This window comes from Artibeus jamaicensis, unplaced genomic scaffold (genome assembly GCF_021234435.1).
Source record: "Artibeus jamaicensis isolate MK-2021 breed Jamaican fruit bat unplaced genomic scaffold, CSHL_Jam_final contig_76, whole genome shotgun sequence".
Classification (NCBI taxonomy): Eukaryota; Metazoa; Chordata; class Mammalia; order Chiroptera; family Phyllostomidae; genus Artibeus; species Artibeus jamaicensis.
The window spans coordinates 13,599,386-13,615,427 of NW_026521954.1; the positions used below are offsets into that span (position 1 = coordinate 13,599,386).

At 48.7% G+C, this 16,042-nt stretch overlaps 1 protein-coding gene across 3 annotated transcripts in view; it reads left to right on the plus strand.

Moving 5' to 3' along the window:
- Positions 1-4,548: 4,548 nt before the first annotated feature.
- CCDC149 (coiled-coil domain containing 149) overlaps positions 4,549-16,042 on the plus strand; it is a 96,068-nt gene continuing 84,574 nt past the window's right edge. Inside the window, exon 1 of one of the 3 annotated variants that reach the window (XM_053672366.1) lies at positions 4,549-4,995. In XM_053672366.1, the coding sequence (XP_053528341.1) occupies positions 4,948-4,995 (48 nt within the window). In that variant the 5' untranslated portion in view covers positions 4,549-4,947. Of the gene's footprint in view, positions 4,996-5,654; positions 5,735-16,042 lie in introns of those variants that run through there. The other 2 variants (XM_037155508.2, XM_037155509.2) reach the window with 2 other exon arrangements.

Sequence of the window (16,042 nt, forward strand, 5' to 3'; positions counted from 1 at the left end):
CCCCACTCCATCAATCTTGGATGACAGTCTTGGGTCCCCAGCCTGCCAGCCCATCATCAGCCCCACTCCGTCAATTTGAGCACCTCCTGGTGGTTCAGCGGGGAGTGGAACTTACTTCCACCCCCTGCTGCCCCGCTGATTGGCAGCCAGCGGGGCTGGGGGGAGCAGCCAGCAACTGATTGTTTGCTCCTAGGCAGGGAAGGCTTTGTGGGGGCAGACGGAAGACCCAGGGACTCAGGGGGCTATCACACAGAGGATGCTCTGAGTCAGGAACCCGGCCAGAATCCTGTCTGGCTGCCAGCCCTGGTAGAAAAATGGATGAGCCCCTTTGCAGAATATCCCCAGGTAAGGGGGAAAAGAGGAGGTTTATCTTCTGCAGAATTGAGGCCAGTGGTCCTGGGGAACCTCAGGTCTCAAGGCTCTGCAGGAAGCCTGACTGCAGTGCACACTGGGACAGGCAGTCCCCTGCCCCTGGATGAAATCAAGGACAAAGGAAGGCTTTTTGTTTTGCAACCAGCCCATGGGGTCTCCTGGCAGGGCCCGTCAAAATGGCCTTCCCTTGACAAGAGCAAGAATTGGGGGCCTTGGCTCACATAGAGTTAATTGAAATATCTATATTTTATAAAATATCTGTATATCTGTGTCTGTTGACCACTGTAGAACACAGTCACTATGAAGCATCTCCTTCCCAGCCTCATCAGACTGGGTCTCTTAATTCAGGCAGGAGAAAAGTGAGTTGGGCAAGGAGTGGCCGTGAATATTGCCCAGCCATACAGTTCAAAGAAAAACCGAGCCAGAAATCTCTCCTGGAGATTTGGTTCATTTCCTTCCATGAGAACTCTGACATTTGGCTCAGGAAGCCGGAATTGGAACAGAAAATACTATCTGGAGAGGTATCAAAAACTTTAGGGTCCTCCCCGCCCACCTGGGGCAGGGGTCTGGGGCTGTGGGGACGTGGCCAGAGTCATCTTGCAAGTCTGTAGAAAACGTGTAAGGGGAGGCTCAGGTTTCTAACAATAAGTTCATGTTGTTCTTTCTAAATTTCTCCAGAGATTTTTTTTTAATTTTGTTTCCTTTGTTTTCATCAGTATCTGCTGGTTCAATTTCTTAGATCAAGCTATTTTGGAGTTTCCACATCTAGAACTCTCCAACTTTTGAAAGTGAAAGCATCACTCAGAAGCATCTAAGCGCTTTCTTCTAACACTGTAGGTGCATATAAATAAATAAACGGAACTGGCCCCGCAGCTACAATATATATGGAAAAGCTAGGTCCCCGGAGGTTTTTCAGAGTGCTAAGGGGACGTGAAAACAGAGACCAAAAAATAAACGAACAAGCAAAACAGAAAGACTCCTGGACACAGAGAGTGGATTGGTGGTTGCCAGAAAAGAGGGGGTTTGAAGGACTGGGTGAAAAAGGTGAAGGAATGAAGGAGTACAAATGGGTGGTTACGGAACAGTCATGGGCTGTAAAGTACACCTTAGGGAGTGTATTAATAACATTGCAACCACTACGTACGGACAGGAGGGTACTAGAGAAATCGGGGGAACGCTTTGTAAATATACGATTCTCTAACCACTATGCTGTACACCTGAAAGTAATACAAAATAGTATTGAATGTAAACTGTAATTGACAAATAAAATAAATATAAAAAATAAATAAACCCCCCTTAGGTGGGCTTTCAAAACATGTAACTAGTATTAACAGCATTTATTTTTTTACATTTACAAAAGGGCAGAAAAGACAGAATATTACACCATAGTAAAAAGCAGCATCTCCCCAAATAAATGCATAGAAAAAAACATGAGACATAAGCTAAAATATTTATAGCAATTTTCCTAGGTCATAGGAGATTTTACCATTGTCGTTCTAAGGCCAAGCAAATAAATCTCCCTTTAAATTTTTTTAAAAAGAAAGAAAGTAGAGGCTAAAACCATGTGTTAGTGCTTCATTCAAGGTGGGAAACTTCAGTCAAGGGCCCCTGGTTTGAAACTGGTTCTGTGCAAATGGACTGTCAGATGAAGTCTCTAATGCACTGCTTTCGTCAGAGGTAAGGACAGTAGTTTATTTTTTTGAAAAACGTTAACCAGCAATATCATGAGCTATGTTTTTGTTAGCTTGGGCTGCTGCGGATGAGGTATCTAGAGGCCTTCTTCTATAGGTGCCTAAAAGCTTAAATGGTATTTAATTATTATTATTACTCAATGTCAGGCTCCATAAATGAAAAGAGATAAAAAAAGATCGCTCGCAGCAACACTGCCGTGGTTTGTGGTTTCATCAACGTCTCACAAGCGAAGCAAGTTCGAGCTGGCAGGTGGGGCGTGAAACCTCTAAGGAAAACCCAGCAACTGGGGATGTTTCAACCGAATGGGACGTTTCTCCACATGCCGGGGAGGGAAGAGGCCTGCCATGCTTTGATTTTCCTCCTTAAATTTATTCTAAAATACCTTAAACTCTGGCTAACTTACTTCAGAGAAGGAAAGCAGGTAGGAGAAATGGCGTCACACGGAGTTGTCTTAAAGGGACGTGGCTTCTAATGTAAGATTCCTCAGCTCCCAACAGCTTGCTGATGGCCTGTCCTGCTGCCTGAAATGCGCGTCAGTGAACACTCCCAAGGAGCAGCAGCACCGGAAGCCTCAGCTGAACATGGTAGCGGGAAGGAGCAGGATGCTCTCCCACCTGAATGCCAGCCGAGAGCAAGGCACAGACCAGGAGGCAGCGGAAGGCAGATGGGCCAAGTTATGTCCACTCTTCCTACAGTCTATTTCATCGACAGGTCAGAATGCAACCAGATGGTTTGCCAGGGGGCAATATATTGGCAGACAGTACCTGCTTCCTAGCATGAGACATCAGGCTGATAGGAGCAAGAGCTCGGCACTGAGTTAACCCTAGACATTCAGCTCAGGGATGACCTTCCTTCCACCTCCTCCAATTAAAAGAATAGATGAGGTGGCCCAGCATGGCCAGTAGGCAGGAAGCCTTGGCTGCCTTCTAGCCCCTTCTTTTTCTCCAATTATTCCCTAGAGAAAAACCTCAATAGTAAGGTTTGCAAACCCTCACGTCCCAGGACAGGGACTGTGGTCTGCAATGTTACTGCGCTCGGGATGAATATAGGATTTGCATAGAACAGGCTTGGAACAAATGTGCTGATTAGCAGTCTCGCAGTCCCTGGCCTGGCAGAATCTGTTGTAGACTCGTAGGATCAGTCTTTAGAGGAGGACCCTAAAGGTCATGATGCCAGGGGCTATCGCTTTTTAAGGGCTACCAGGGAAAGTTGAGGCCATGCAGGCTCTTCCTCACTCCTGCTGCCGATAGCAAACCCTCCCAAATGTTAGTGGCCTAAACCCACGATGGTTTATGTGGCATGTGATCTGTGGGGCAGCAAATGGGGCAGGGCTCAGCAGGGTAGTTCTGCTTGGTCTCTGCTGTGGCACCTGGGGGTCAGTGGCCTCACTCACACATGGGGCAGTTGAGTGGTGGTTGGCCATGAATCCCTGGTTATCCAGCAAGCTTTTCTGGGCTTGTTTCTCTGGCGGGGACCACAGGTTCCCCTGATAAGCAGGAATAAGCCTGACTGTACAGGTGCTTTATAGGCTTCTTTTCGGAGCACGTTTGCAAACATTGCCTCAGCCAGAGAGAGTCACATGGCTGATCCAAGGGTCAAAGTCACTGGAGATGGCTGGGACACGGGCAGGAAATTATTCACACCATTTTGCAAACAGTCTACCATGTCAACAAAACTAGGCCAACAACGGAATCCAATCTTTCCAACTCCCAGGGGTGCTACTTCATTTGCAGATCTCTGGGATGCTGAAGAGGGCTTGTTGGAGCCAGACGGCCGAGTGGAGTCTGTGTTTCCCCATCGGATACATGGGGATAACCTCCACCTCACAGGGTGGGTCCAGGATCCAGGGTCTAGGCCGTATTGATATGGCCTAGAAGTAACCAGCAAACATTGGCTGGAACACTGTACACCTGAGCATGGGTTCACAACCTCTCACGGGCCCTGCGAGTCTGGACAGGCGAGGGCTTCTGCAGCTTGGAAAGCTCATGGCTGCAGGTGGTCCACTGGAGGGTTTTAGGTGGCACAGGAAAAGCGCCTTGAATGACATCCACTCCTGTGCAACTGGCCTGCCCCCCTGCCATTCTCTCTGAGTCCTTCCTCTTAGAAGTCGCAGGTCCATGCAGATGCCTCGTCTTTAACACCTCTCCTGCCACGTGTGAGGCGCTGCACTCAGCCTTTGGACCTTTTAGAAGTCAGTATTATTTTATTTTTAATTGCTTTCATTCTTTTTGTTTTTGACAGCTGATAATTTAAGAAATAAATATACATAAACCTTAGTAGCTGGAAAAACAATGTTAAGTGTCTGACACGTGGTTCATTTATTCAGGTGTGGAACACATCTTTGCAGAGCACCTACCCCGTGCCAGGCCCCGAACCTATCTGTCATCAGAGAGCAGAGCAAAGCGCCCTGCCCTGGCGGCGCTTCCAGTCCGCTGGCCCGAGACCTGATGGTGGTCAGGAAAGGGCTGGATTTGGGGATACATGCTTCCTGCGGGGGACAGACAGGTGTGGTCCCTGCCTGCCTCCGCTCCTGCGGAGTGGCAGTGCTGGGGTCAGGGGTCATCTCCGAGCTGAGACCCGGCCGCCCCTTCCTTACAGTCCGGGCGTGGTCTTCGCGGCCCGGGGCTGCGCGGAGGGTGGGGGTGGGGGAGGCCAGGCCGGCGGGGCTGTGGCTGCGGGCCCGGGCCACGGCTCCTCCTCCCCTTCCTCCCGAGGCTGACGTGGAGGCGACAGCGCGGGCGGCTGCGGGAGGCGGCGGAGCAGCGGCTCGGAGGCTCCAGGCCCTGGCGGGGCCGGGTCGCAGCGACGGCGGCGGCGCAGCAGGAGGCGGAGGCGGAGGAGGGTGGTGTCCCGGCCGCCCGCCCGCGCTTGCAGGAGGAGGCCATGAACGGCGACAGGACCGAGAGCGACTGGCAGGGGCTGGTGAGCGAGGTGAGGCCGAGGCGCCGGCCAGGAGGGATGGGCCGGGCCGAGCGCCCGCCAGCCCCGGGCCCAGCTACCTGGGTGGCGGGGCAGGGACGCGCGGGAGGGGGACGCGCACCCGGTGGCCTCGGCAGCCGAGCCCCGCGCGACCTGCCAGGTGCGCTGTTCCTCCAGCACTTTCCTGTCTATCTCGGTGCCACTTTCTTCCACGCCATCTGGTGACAGCCTTTGGGGAGGGACCTTCCCTGCGGCAGAGGTTGGCCCTGGATTGGAGAGAGAGAAGCCCGGGGATCCGGGAGGCGTCGGAGCCAAGCCCCACCTGCCTCCTAGTCACCACTGTTTAGGAGCCAAGCGATTGGACGCCCAGCGCTGAAGCGGAAAGGTGGTGCGGGGGGAAATCCGGGCCGGGGTAACTCCCGGGCCCAGTGGCGTTGCTGCTGCACTGCAGTGGTTTGGGTGGCGGAGGTCAGGCTCCTCCCTGGCCTTCACTCATTCACAGTTCAATTAAATCAACTCGTGTGCGCTGTCGGCCCCGTAAATGAAACACAGGTGCAAATTCGTTCGATTTGTGGAAGCAGAGAACACTGTGCCCTCCTATTTCGTCATAAACACTCCTGGGTCCGTTTTTTTTTTTTTTTTTTTGGACCCGTGTGCTATTTCCTCTTCAGTCCACCCTAAGAATTCTTGGCTTGGGAGGGACTACCTGACTCTCCAGGTGAGAGGGTTTGCTGGTGTGTCCTTCTCCCAGGTAAGTTGCCTGGCTTCCTACTATTTGTGAGGGCAGTTACCTAAGTCACCTAGCCAGGCTGACCAGCCACCAGAAATTCTCATTTCTCTCCCCTCTAAGAATTACTTTCCATCCCTAAGGCCCACATGGGGCTTCTTTCCCTTTACTCCTGGGCACATATGCAGAGTTTAACGGTTTGCTCTGCTCCTTCCCTTGTGGGGGGTTGGGAAACCCTGTACTGACTTTCTCTTCTCACCGTGTTTCTGGGCCTCCAGGTCAGCCTCCTAACCTGAGTGCAGAGCATTGCATTCCTGAAGAGGAATGAGATGTCATAGTTTCTCCTGCAGTTTAATTTGTCTACTCTTGGTCTAGTAGTTGAGAGCTCCTACCCCCACAGTGGTATTATGATACATTTTATTGTACCCTGTCTCCATCTCCCCTAGCATTCAAGCTTTCTGCTAAGGGACAGATTCTCTGGGCATCTTTTCTCTAGGCCTATCAAGAATCATACCCAGCAGGCCAAGAGGCTGGAGGTGGTTCTTCATCTTGGTCTGGAGTCAGACTCTGAAATAGCAGCAGAATACTCAGCACTCCCACAAATACTTATCAGATGCCTGTTAGGAGTCAGGTACATAGCCAAGTCCTTGGGACTCAGTGGCGAGGAGAGAACCCTTTCTTCCATCAAAGGACTCCCAGAGCATATGGTACAGTTTGGGAGGGGCTTTCCCAAACTCTACCAATACTAAGAGAGTACAATAGAGTGGAGCGTGAAGGATGGAAAATCAAAGGAAGGAGGTACACTGTATTGTAATCAAGCAGTCTCCCTGCTAGGCTGTGTGTTTTCTTCGACTTTCTTCCAGTGGTCTACACACTGAGCACCATCCACGGCAGGTGCTCAGAAAATGCTTGCAGAATGAAGTTGAGATCCAGGGCTTGTCTGGCCTGACCCAGCTGCGTTTCTCCAGTTATGCCTTCTTGCCTTCCACAGACATTCATTAAAGGCCCAAGATACAGAAGGCACACAGCCAGGGGTTAGCTAGGGGGTGTGAAAATGAATGCAACATGCCTCCTGCCCTCACAATAGCTAATTGCTATTTCTTGTGTCCATCTCCAATGTTAAGCATTTTACACGGCCTCATTCCCATAGTGGTATAAAGGAGAAATCATTTCTTATTTCATAGGTAAGGAGACCGTGGCTCAGACAGGCTAAGGACCTTGCTCAGAGCCTCACAGCTGAGGGGCAGAGTTGGAACCCTGGTCTGTCTGACTTCAGGGACTGTGATCGCTAGGCCACACCTTACATTTTGCTTTGTTTTTCCTTACCCGAGGACATCTTTTTCACTGCTTTCTAGAAAAAGAGAGGCAGGGAAAGAGAGAAACATTGATAGGTTGCCTCCCATACAGGCCTGGACCAGGGATCAAACCCACAGTCTTTTGGGCATGGGTCAATGCTCCAACCAACTGAGCCACACCAGCCAGTTTGTGGTACTGTGTTATGGCAGCCACAGGCAACTAATACACACAGGGCGTGGAAGTGCCTGCGGATATAGCCCCAAATCTACCTTTTCCATAAGCTGAGCCACCCAGGCCAGTCCCCTGCTCACTCAGGTTCAGCTGGCCAGGGGTGGACGAGGCTGGGCATGCAGGATTGGCTGGTTCTCAGCTGGGTAGGGTTTAAAGAAAAATGCAGTCGGTGGCCAGTGGTGTTGCAAAATGATTTTGGCCCTCAGCCAAAGGAACTGGGCAAGAGGCCACCAGACATCTGACCTGGGCCAAATGGCCTTTTTGACAAGCATCTGTTTCTGCAGAAGTCCCGGTCCCCACCTCCCACTCGGCCCGCACTCCAGTGCCCTTCCTGCCCAGAGCGCCGTGCTCCCTTTCAATCAGTGTGCTTCCTCCGCTTGCCTCCAGGAAGCAGTTTTCATTTAAAATGATTCTGCAGAGATCAGTTTTATTTTCATACTTTTAGTATAACAAGCTGAAATTACAGTCTTCTGTCAGGCCCTGGAGTAAACACAGCCAGGACTACGAAAGAGGCAGGGCTGGTGTTCTACTCTGAAAATTAAACGTCTGGGAAGGGGGAAACGTTCTTCTTATCACCACCTGGGGTGATCCTTCAAAATCAGGGGACAGTCTTGAAATACAGCGGCGCGGACAATCAATAACTTTTTATTTCCAAGATAAAAATCCTGGTCATCGCTCAGCCTACTGCCCTATGATAAACCATGTCTAATTCAGTCATTGATTGATTCATTAGATAGCAGTCACTCTCGCATTCCTTGAATGTGTCGGATGCAGTAGCTACGAGGCAGCTAGAAGAGAGTTGACTCTGCCCCAGTGCAGCCACTGACTTTCAGAAGAGAGGGGTTGAAGGGGCATACGGTCCGGCCCTGTGGTTAAGGGCACAGCTCCGGGTCATGGTTGCTGACGGAGATCTGGGGGTGATTCTTGGCTCTACCTCTTTCTTGATGCAAATGATCAAAAACCCAACCCAAAATAGTTCAGATCAGGAGGAATTTATTGGCTGATGATGTGGGTTGACCTGTGTCTACACACTGAGCACCATACATGGCAGGTGCTCAGGCAGGTGTGAAACCCCTGAGCACAAGTCCCAACCCCCTGTACCTAGGAGTGTCCCCTTATTTGGAAATAGAATCTTTGAAGACGTATTCAGGTGAAGGTGAGGTCACTAGCGTGGGCTCCTCATCCAAGAACCAGCATTCTTGTACTAAGAAGAGGGGGATTTGGACGCAGAGACGTGCAAAAAGAAGAGAAGGGGGAGTCTCAGAGGAAAGCAGGCTGTGTGGTAGCAGAGGCCGGATTGGTGTTACACAGCTCAAAGCCAAGGTCGCTGGCCACTAGCAGAAACCAGAAGAGGCAAGGAAGGGTCCTCCTCTGGAGGCTTTTTAGGAAGCATGGCCCTGCTGACACCTTGATTTTGGACTTCCAATTCCCAACAATGTTGGAGAATGAGCTTCTGTTGTTTGAAGATGCCAGTTTATGGCAACTTGTTGTGGCAGCCTCAGCAAACTGATACAGCTGACGTGACTAATAATCCCACGATAGGGGTCCCTAGGGCACAGTGGGATTCAGTGCGCAAACAGATGTTCTCTCCATGTTTGGGTCTGCTTGCTCCCTGCCTTCAGTCTCAGCCTCCCATCCTCTCAAGTTCAAGACCAGAGGAGAAGCCAGACACCCTTATGTAGTAGATTCCATAAAATCCCATGAGGCACTGCTTTTGAACTTCTCTGGGAGAAATCACTCAGGAGAGTAGTGAAATGATCGTCTTAGGCCTGGAGTTGTGCAAGGGCCCCGGCCCAGATCACATGGGCTGAGAGTGGGCTGGGACATTGGAGACTGTTTGTCAGGGCAGTGGATGTCGAGAGAATCCCCATGCTGTGCAGCTTCTCTGAGCCTCTTTTTCTCCTCTTTAAACAAGATAATAGGGCACCTAACTCATAGGTGCTGTAATAGTGGGGCGCCAGTGAAATAGTCCTTACTCTCTGTCTGGTGTTAAGTGTCAGGTGACCACTGGTACAATAGCGACGACCCTCAGGGCACAAACTCAGATGTTCACGAAATGAAGACCTCTTTATTTGGCAACGGCACCTTAGTTTTGATTACAAATGGGTACACTGTGAGCACATGAAAATGTATCTGGATTGGAGTCATGTCTTTCCCTTTCCTTGAACTTGTATTTAAGTTCTAGGGGGGCTAGTTAAGTTCTAGTACTAACTCAGCCAGTGGTAGGGGCGATGGCATGGAGGGCTATTTTTGTTGGCCACACTCTCCTCATTTCAGTCTGGCATGTGGTCATTGGTCACTGGACGTCACTGTTGCATCCTTCCTTGTTCCCCCTCAGGCCTCTCTGTCTCTTTGGCTGTCTGCTCCGCACCCATGTGACTTTGGCGGAGTGATGAACAAGTTGGTGTGGTGCTCCTTCACTGCTCTGGGCGTGGGCAGTTCCACTGCTTTGCCTGAGGTGGGGACAAGGTCATATTCTGCTGTCCCAGAGCACTCCTGAGCTGAGGGCAGGTCTGGGAAAGTATTGTGCTTTGTCTGCAGAGATGCACCACACAACACAAGGCTGCGTCCTGGGATCTTGGGGTTATTTTATACTTCCTAAGGAAGAAGGGTGTATTTGTTAGGGTGAAGCCTAAGCCACCATAACAAAGATTCCTACTCCCACTCCAAATACATTGTTTTAAATCAGGTAGATATGGAGATATGGAGATGCCTGTCATGTCACAATGTGGTGGCCCAGGCTGGGAGAGCAGCCCTGCTTCACGAGTCATTTAAGAACTGGAGTTTTTTCCGTCTTGTTACTTCACTGTGTCTTAGGGGTTGGTTCACAACTGTATGGTTGAAGCTGGCTTGTTACTGGGATTTTGTCCCAGCCCATGGAAAAGGGGCTGTGGAGAGAGAGAGAGAGAAGGTTCAGAGTAAGGGACTTTTCTTTAATTAGAGATGATTTGAAAGCTGTACATAGCACTTCTGCTCACATACCGTTGGTCTGAGCATAGCCATGTGGCCACTAATAGCTGCAAGGGAGGCAGAGAAGACAATTTTTAGCTGGGCATGCCCAACTTAAATTGGGGAGAGTTGTTTTAATCATTAATTACCTGAGGTGCTCTTTCAAAATTTGGGAGATTAAAAAATAAGGATATATTTGACAGAAAAAAAACCCTCAAAAGATAACAGAAAAAAAGATAAATTGGACCTTATCAAAATGAAAAATTCTGTTTTTTAAAAGACTCTGTTAAGAAAGCAAAAAGACAAGCCACAGACTGGAAGAAAATGTGTGCAGAACACATAGCTTACATCCAGAATATATAAAGAACTCTCACAACTCAGTAATAAGAAAACAACCTAATTTTCCAAATGGGCAAAAAAGTTAAACAGAAACTGCACTCAAGAAGAGGTCTGGATAGCCAGCAAGCATATGAACAGATACTCAACATCCTTAGTGACTAGGGAAAAGTAAATGAAAACCACCATAGGATGCCACGACACACCTATTAGAATAGAAAAACAAATATATATAAAATGGATAAATGAAGGGCTGGCAAGGGTGAGGAGCAATTGGAAGTCTTATATGTTGCTGGGGAATTATGAAATGGTATAAGCACTTTTGAAAACAGTTTAATGGTTTCTCATAAACTTCTGCATCCACTTAACCAAATGACCCAGCAATCCTACTCCCAGGTATTTCCCCGGGAGAAATGAAGACACATACAGCAACTTGTATGTGCATGTCTATGGCAGTCTTGTTTATAATTGCTGAAAGCTGGAAGTAACCCCAATGTCCATTACCCAGTGGGCAGATGCGCTGGGCTACGTCCTCTGACAGAACCCCTCTGACAGTGTTAAGATGGAACAGACTACTGACCATCTGATCAGACTACTGATCCATCCAAAAGATGGATGGAGCTTAAAAACGTTTGGTAACTGAAAGAAGCCAGAGACTCAAATGGACCTACTGTAAGATTCCATGCCTATGACATTCTTGAAAAGGCAAGACAAAAAAGACAAAAACCGGATCAGTGTTAGCCAGAGCCTGGGAATGGGGTGAGCAGGTCGACTGCAGAGGAACATGCGGGAACTTTCTGGAGTGATGGACCCTCTGTGCCTTGATGGTGGGAATGACTACAAGACTGTATAGGTTTGTGAAAATTCCTAGAACCAGTATACCCAAAAAGGGTGACTTCTTCTCTATGTATATGATGCCCCTAATTTACATACAGAAATCTAGTTTTTTTAAAAGAGGGGGAAATGGACATTCAAGACAGCTGTCACTATAGAAACCTGACTCCTTGCCTCTCCGGTTCCTCAGCCCATCAGGTGCCAGGACAACTAGCCATGCTCCCGCCTCCAGTGCAGTTCCCTGGTCCTCACTCAGTTCTCCCCTCCCCACGCCAATTGGGCAAAGTTTGGCATTTATTCTGAGAGACTCACTAGTAACCACACTCTCTTTCCTTGCACTCTGATTTTGCCCCTTTTCCAACCCCAAGATCTTTTCTAGCTTTTTGAGTGTGGGTGGGTGGGGAGGTCATGGGGAAGAGAGCTGCTGGGAAGACTTTTCTGGGCCCTGAAATCTTAAGAAGCAGGCTTTCAAAATGAAAAACCAATCCCATTTTACCGGTGTTTTGCTGTGCACTCCCCTCCTGGGAACACAAGGGCAGGAGCTCTGGCTTCTAATAAGGGACAGGAGTGTGCAGGGAGAAACAGGAAATGGGGACAAGATGGATACATAGGGTACCAGTTACTATTTCAAAGCATCGCTTATATTAACAATGTTGTTCAATGAAAAAAAACAGTGCACAGTAGTGAACAATGTATCTTAGACATGTGTACGGGCAGTTGGTGAGGCTTTCTGAGGTGTGAAAAAACTTCTTAGAGGTGGCACTTGACCTGGGTCCTTCCCCTTTGGTTGAAGAGGGCATGGTGTGAATGCTGGCTCGTGGTTGACCTTTGAGGAAATGCTGCAGATAAAGACAGAAACTAGTGGTTGAGGGACCACAGACTTTAGAGTCGGCTAGCCAGGGTGCACCACAGGGTGGACGGCTTTAAAAGCAAGACAGAAGGGTAGCTATACTCCTAGCTGGAGTCCAAGTTGATGAAAATATGTGGAACAGATTTGTTTCCACTGAACTCAAGAATCACTGAGCCTTTATCATCCACAAGCCTTTATTTACCAGATAAAGACAAATTTGGTAACTTTGCCAGGAATCAGGAAAAGACAAGTTAAGATGAGAAATCAGTAATCTAGTTTTTTCCTGTCGCCATCCACATTGTCAAATACTTCTATTGTACCTATATACAATATGTATATATTGGTTATTATTATATGGTTCTCTGAATAGCCTGTGACTTGTTTTTCTTGCCACTGGGCCTAAAAGATCTAGAACTCCTGGAAAGTAGGGACCGTGTGTTACTGATTTGCGATCTTAATGCTTAACGGTGTGCCTCGTAGAATATATGAATATTTGGATTCTTGAATGAATGGTGTGAAGAGGACCCGGCATCAGTGGGAACGGAGTAAAAGGCATGACAATGACAGAGATTTTAAAGGACGACCCAGACCTGATTGCATAGCTGACTGGATTGGGAGTACAGAATAGAATGAGTGCGAGATGACCCTTGACGGGTGGCTAGGGTGGGGGTGCTTGGTGCAGGAGGAGCTGGGGGAGTGGAGTCTGCTGCCCAGGGGCTGAGTTCCGGGTGGAACTCTGCATTGTTGGGTTTCCTGGGAGCACTTGAACTCTCATGAGGTGAGCTTAGTGCTTACTGGGAACATTTTGGATGAGCAGCTCTCTTCACAGAGGCAGACTAATTTCAGAGTAAGTTTATTAAAATTAGCAAGTGGGGGAAAGTGAGCACATCTGCTATTTTTAACTGATGGGATGGATTCATGTTCTCTCCTGTGCAGGGAAATTGGTGTATGTGCTTCTAAAATGGGTAATTTCTACTCTTATTATGTTAAAAATTAATTTACTGACCCTCGCATTGAATAAAATAATTGGCTGAAGATTAGAAGAGGACTTTGGCTAGTCCCTGGATGAAAATGACCGGAGTGAGTGGCATTTCTTACCCAGTGCCTGGTTTTCCACCAATGAAACCATTCTGGGGCTTTGGGTGCTTCACAGCAGGGGACATTGCGTAGCGGACGGTCTGCATCTCTCGCCCGTCAGGTAAAACCATGTGATGGGGTGCCTGGCGCCCCAGGAACACAAACCTTTGGTTAACTTTCCATTTTGAAGTCTCCTCACTTTTATTTCACCTCTTCTATTCTGTTTTCATTATTTTATGCCATTATTGTAACACATATTTTTTTTAAAGAAATTATTTTGAAATGTTTTTTAACGTGTTCAGAGCAAAATGTAATCATTATAATTTAAGAAATACAAAAATTAAGGAAAAATAAAACATCTGAGGAAAAAAATTATAATGCTCAGATACTGAATTAAAAGACACTGGAAAAGAATGCTTTTTGAAACAGTGATGCTTAATGGAATGTTAACTAGATTACTAACAGTTGAAGAAGCTCCGCTGTTACATGAGAGCCAGAAGGAACAGTGTTTGACCCGATGAAGAACTGGCATAGAGTTGTGAGCACTGATCAAGCTTCCCATGGGGACTTATTTTGGGAAAATCAGGTGTTAAAACACCACACATCTTAATTATGTTCAGGTTATCAGGTCTCCTTCAAGCCAATCTACACTCTGTGAACTAACCTATAGAGTCACCTTAAAAAAAACAAAACACGCTTCTCTTATTCAGAACACAGGTTCTCTTATTCAGAAGCTTCCCATGGTTCCCCATTTCTGGTATTCAAGGCCCTCCTCAAACTGGCCTTGACCTTTCTAGCCTCCTGTCTCACTGCTCCCCTCATGCATTGGCTGCTTCAGCCAAACCGATCCATCATGCATTCTGGCTTTCACCTTGTTACCACATCCTGACCTCATGCAGGTGGGCCTGCCACGTCTTCCCAGCCTTTCCCACTCCTTTGAGGTGGAACAGAAGCCCACGTCCCTCCCCAAATCTCCCAGGCTCGAACTGATCTCTCCATCCTGTTGCCAATTAGAACGCAGGTTCCAGAGCACCCACACAGCACTCACACACTTCCTGAGAGCGAAAAGCACCTTCTCTGTGCGGGTCTTAACTCTGACACTAGCTAGTGAGTTCCCGAGGGACTGGCCTGTGACCTCCCGAGTTGGGGTAGGAAACAGGGATTCTGGAATGATGAGCTTCATGCGATGGTTCAGGAGGAGCAGGGCCCGAGTGAGGGGCTGATGTAGCTAGCACTCCAGCGCCGACCTAGTTCTGGCCCATTTGCAGGGCTTCTACTTTGATTTCGCATCCTTGTTTATGGGAAGAGACCGATTGTCTGGTCTCTGGTAGTGACACATAGTATAGGGCAGCAGGTGGTGCTTATTAGGCAGGACTTGAGTGCCCTGTAGCTGTGTAGGGCACCAGGGTCCTGAGTGTGGCCTCCATTGTGGAGGAGGCTGGTGGCATAATTGCACCTTTTGGTGGAGAAGTTGCCTAGATATGTTGCGAAGGTAACGGATCTGCCAAGAGTGTGTGTGAGGGGCTGGGTGGCCATGAGGACTGAGCAGGACACAGGAACCTGCCTGGACCTGGACCTGCACTTTTGTCCCCTTGCTCTCATCTACTCTCAACCCGCCTGAGTCTGCCTTCCACCCCTTCTTTCCTCCTAAAAATGCTCTTGCCAAGGCCACCCAAGGCCAGCCTCTTATCTGGCTGCACCCAATGGTCCTTCTTCTGGCCTCAACCTACTTAACACCTGGCTGTGCAGCCTCTGACACTCCACTCTCCTGTCCCTGCGTCCCTACGCACTGGGCTTCCATATCCCTCCATGTGGCCACCGGACATGTCCCCAGCCACCTTGTATTCAGCGTGCCCTTCCCTGAATTCACCCTCCCTCCGCCTCTCCTCTTTCTCTTTCCCTCTTCCAATCCATCTACATTAATGATATCACTGTGTCTTCTTTGATTCCTCTTCCCAATTTTCCTCACCCACACATTTAATTTCATCAAGGTCCATAGTTTCTGCTTCTGTCCAAGTCCTGCACTAAGGGCTCCATGTCATCATTCCCACTATCCAGCCGTGGCCCATGTTCTCATCCATTATCCCCAGAATGTTTGCAATGTCCTATAAGTTCTTTCCTCCGTGCGGTCACCGGACTTGTTCCAGGTGTTGAAATGATTTACTGCTTCTTTGCCTAAAGTTCTCCAATGATCTTTCCCAGCCTACAGAGTGAAAGCTAGCCCCTGTGTTGATCTCCAAAGAACCTGCTCCCTCCTCATCTCCTGTAATTTCCCCATATACCTAATGCCCACTGTCCCCCCCAACCCCCGCCCCAGTAGAACTCCTGACTGTTACCAGATCATCCCTTGAGTTATCCCTAAGCCTTTGCTTATGTCCAAAGGTGACCTCCTGCTTTAAGGCAGTCCAGCTCAAGCATCATGTCCTTCACTTGGGTTTCCTACCTTTCTTGGGCCTTAAGAGGTCAAGAATGGATGGTGTATTTCAGCTGGGAAAATGGTGTGGGGGTTCTTGGTAGAATACAAAAGCAAGGTAATGGGGTTCCTGAGATTGAGGGACCCTCTGAGAGGTGGGTGGTCACCAAAGTCTAGCATAATGCCAGGGAAATGATACTTGGCAGGTACTTGTGGAAAGAGAGAAGAAGGGAAAGAGGGAATAAAGAGAGAGCAGGAAAGAAAGGCATTCCCAGCATTTTCTTTGAAGCCAGCCCTACTCACCTGCTGGTAGGTTCCACTTCCGACCCCTCCCCAGGCTGATCAT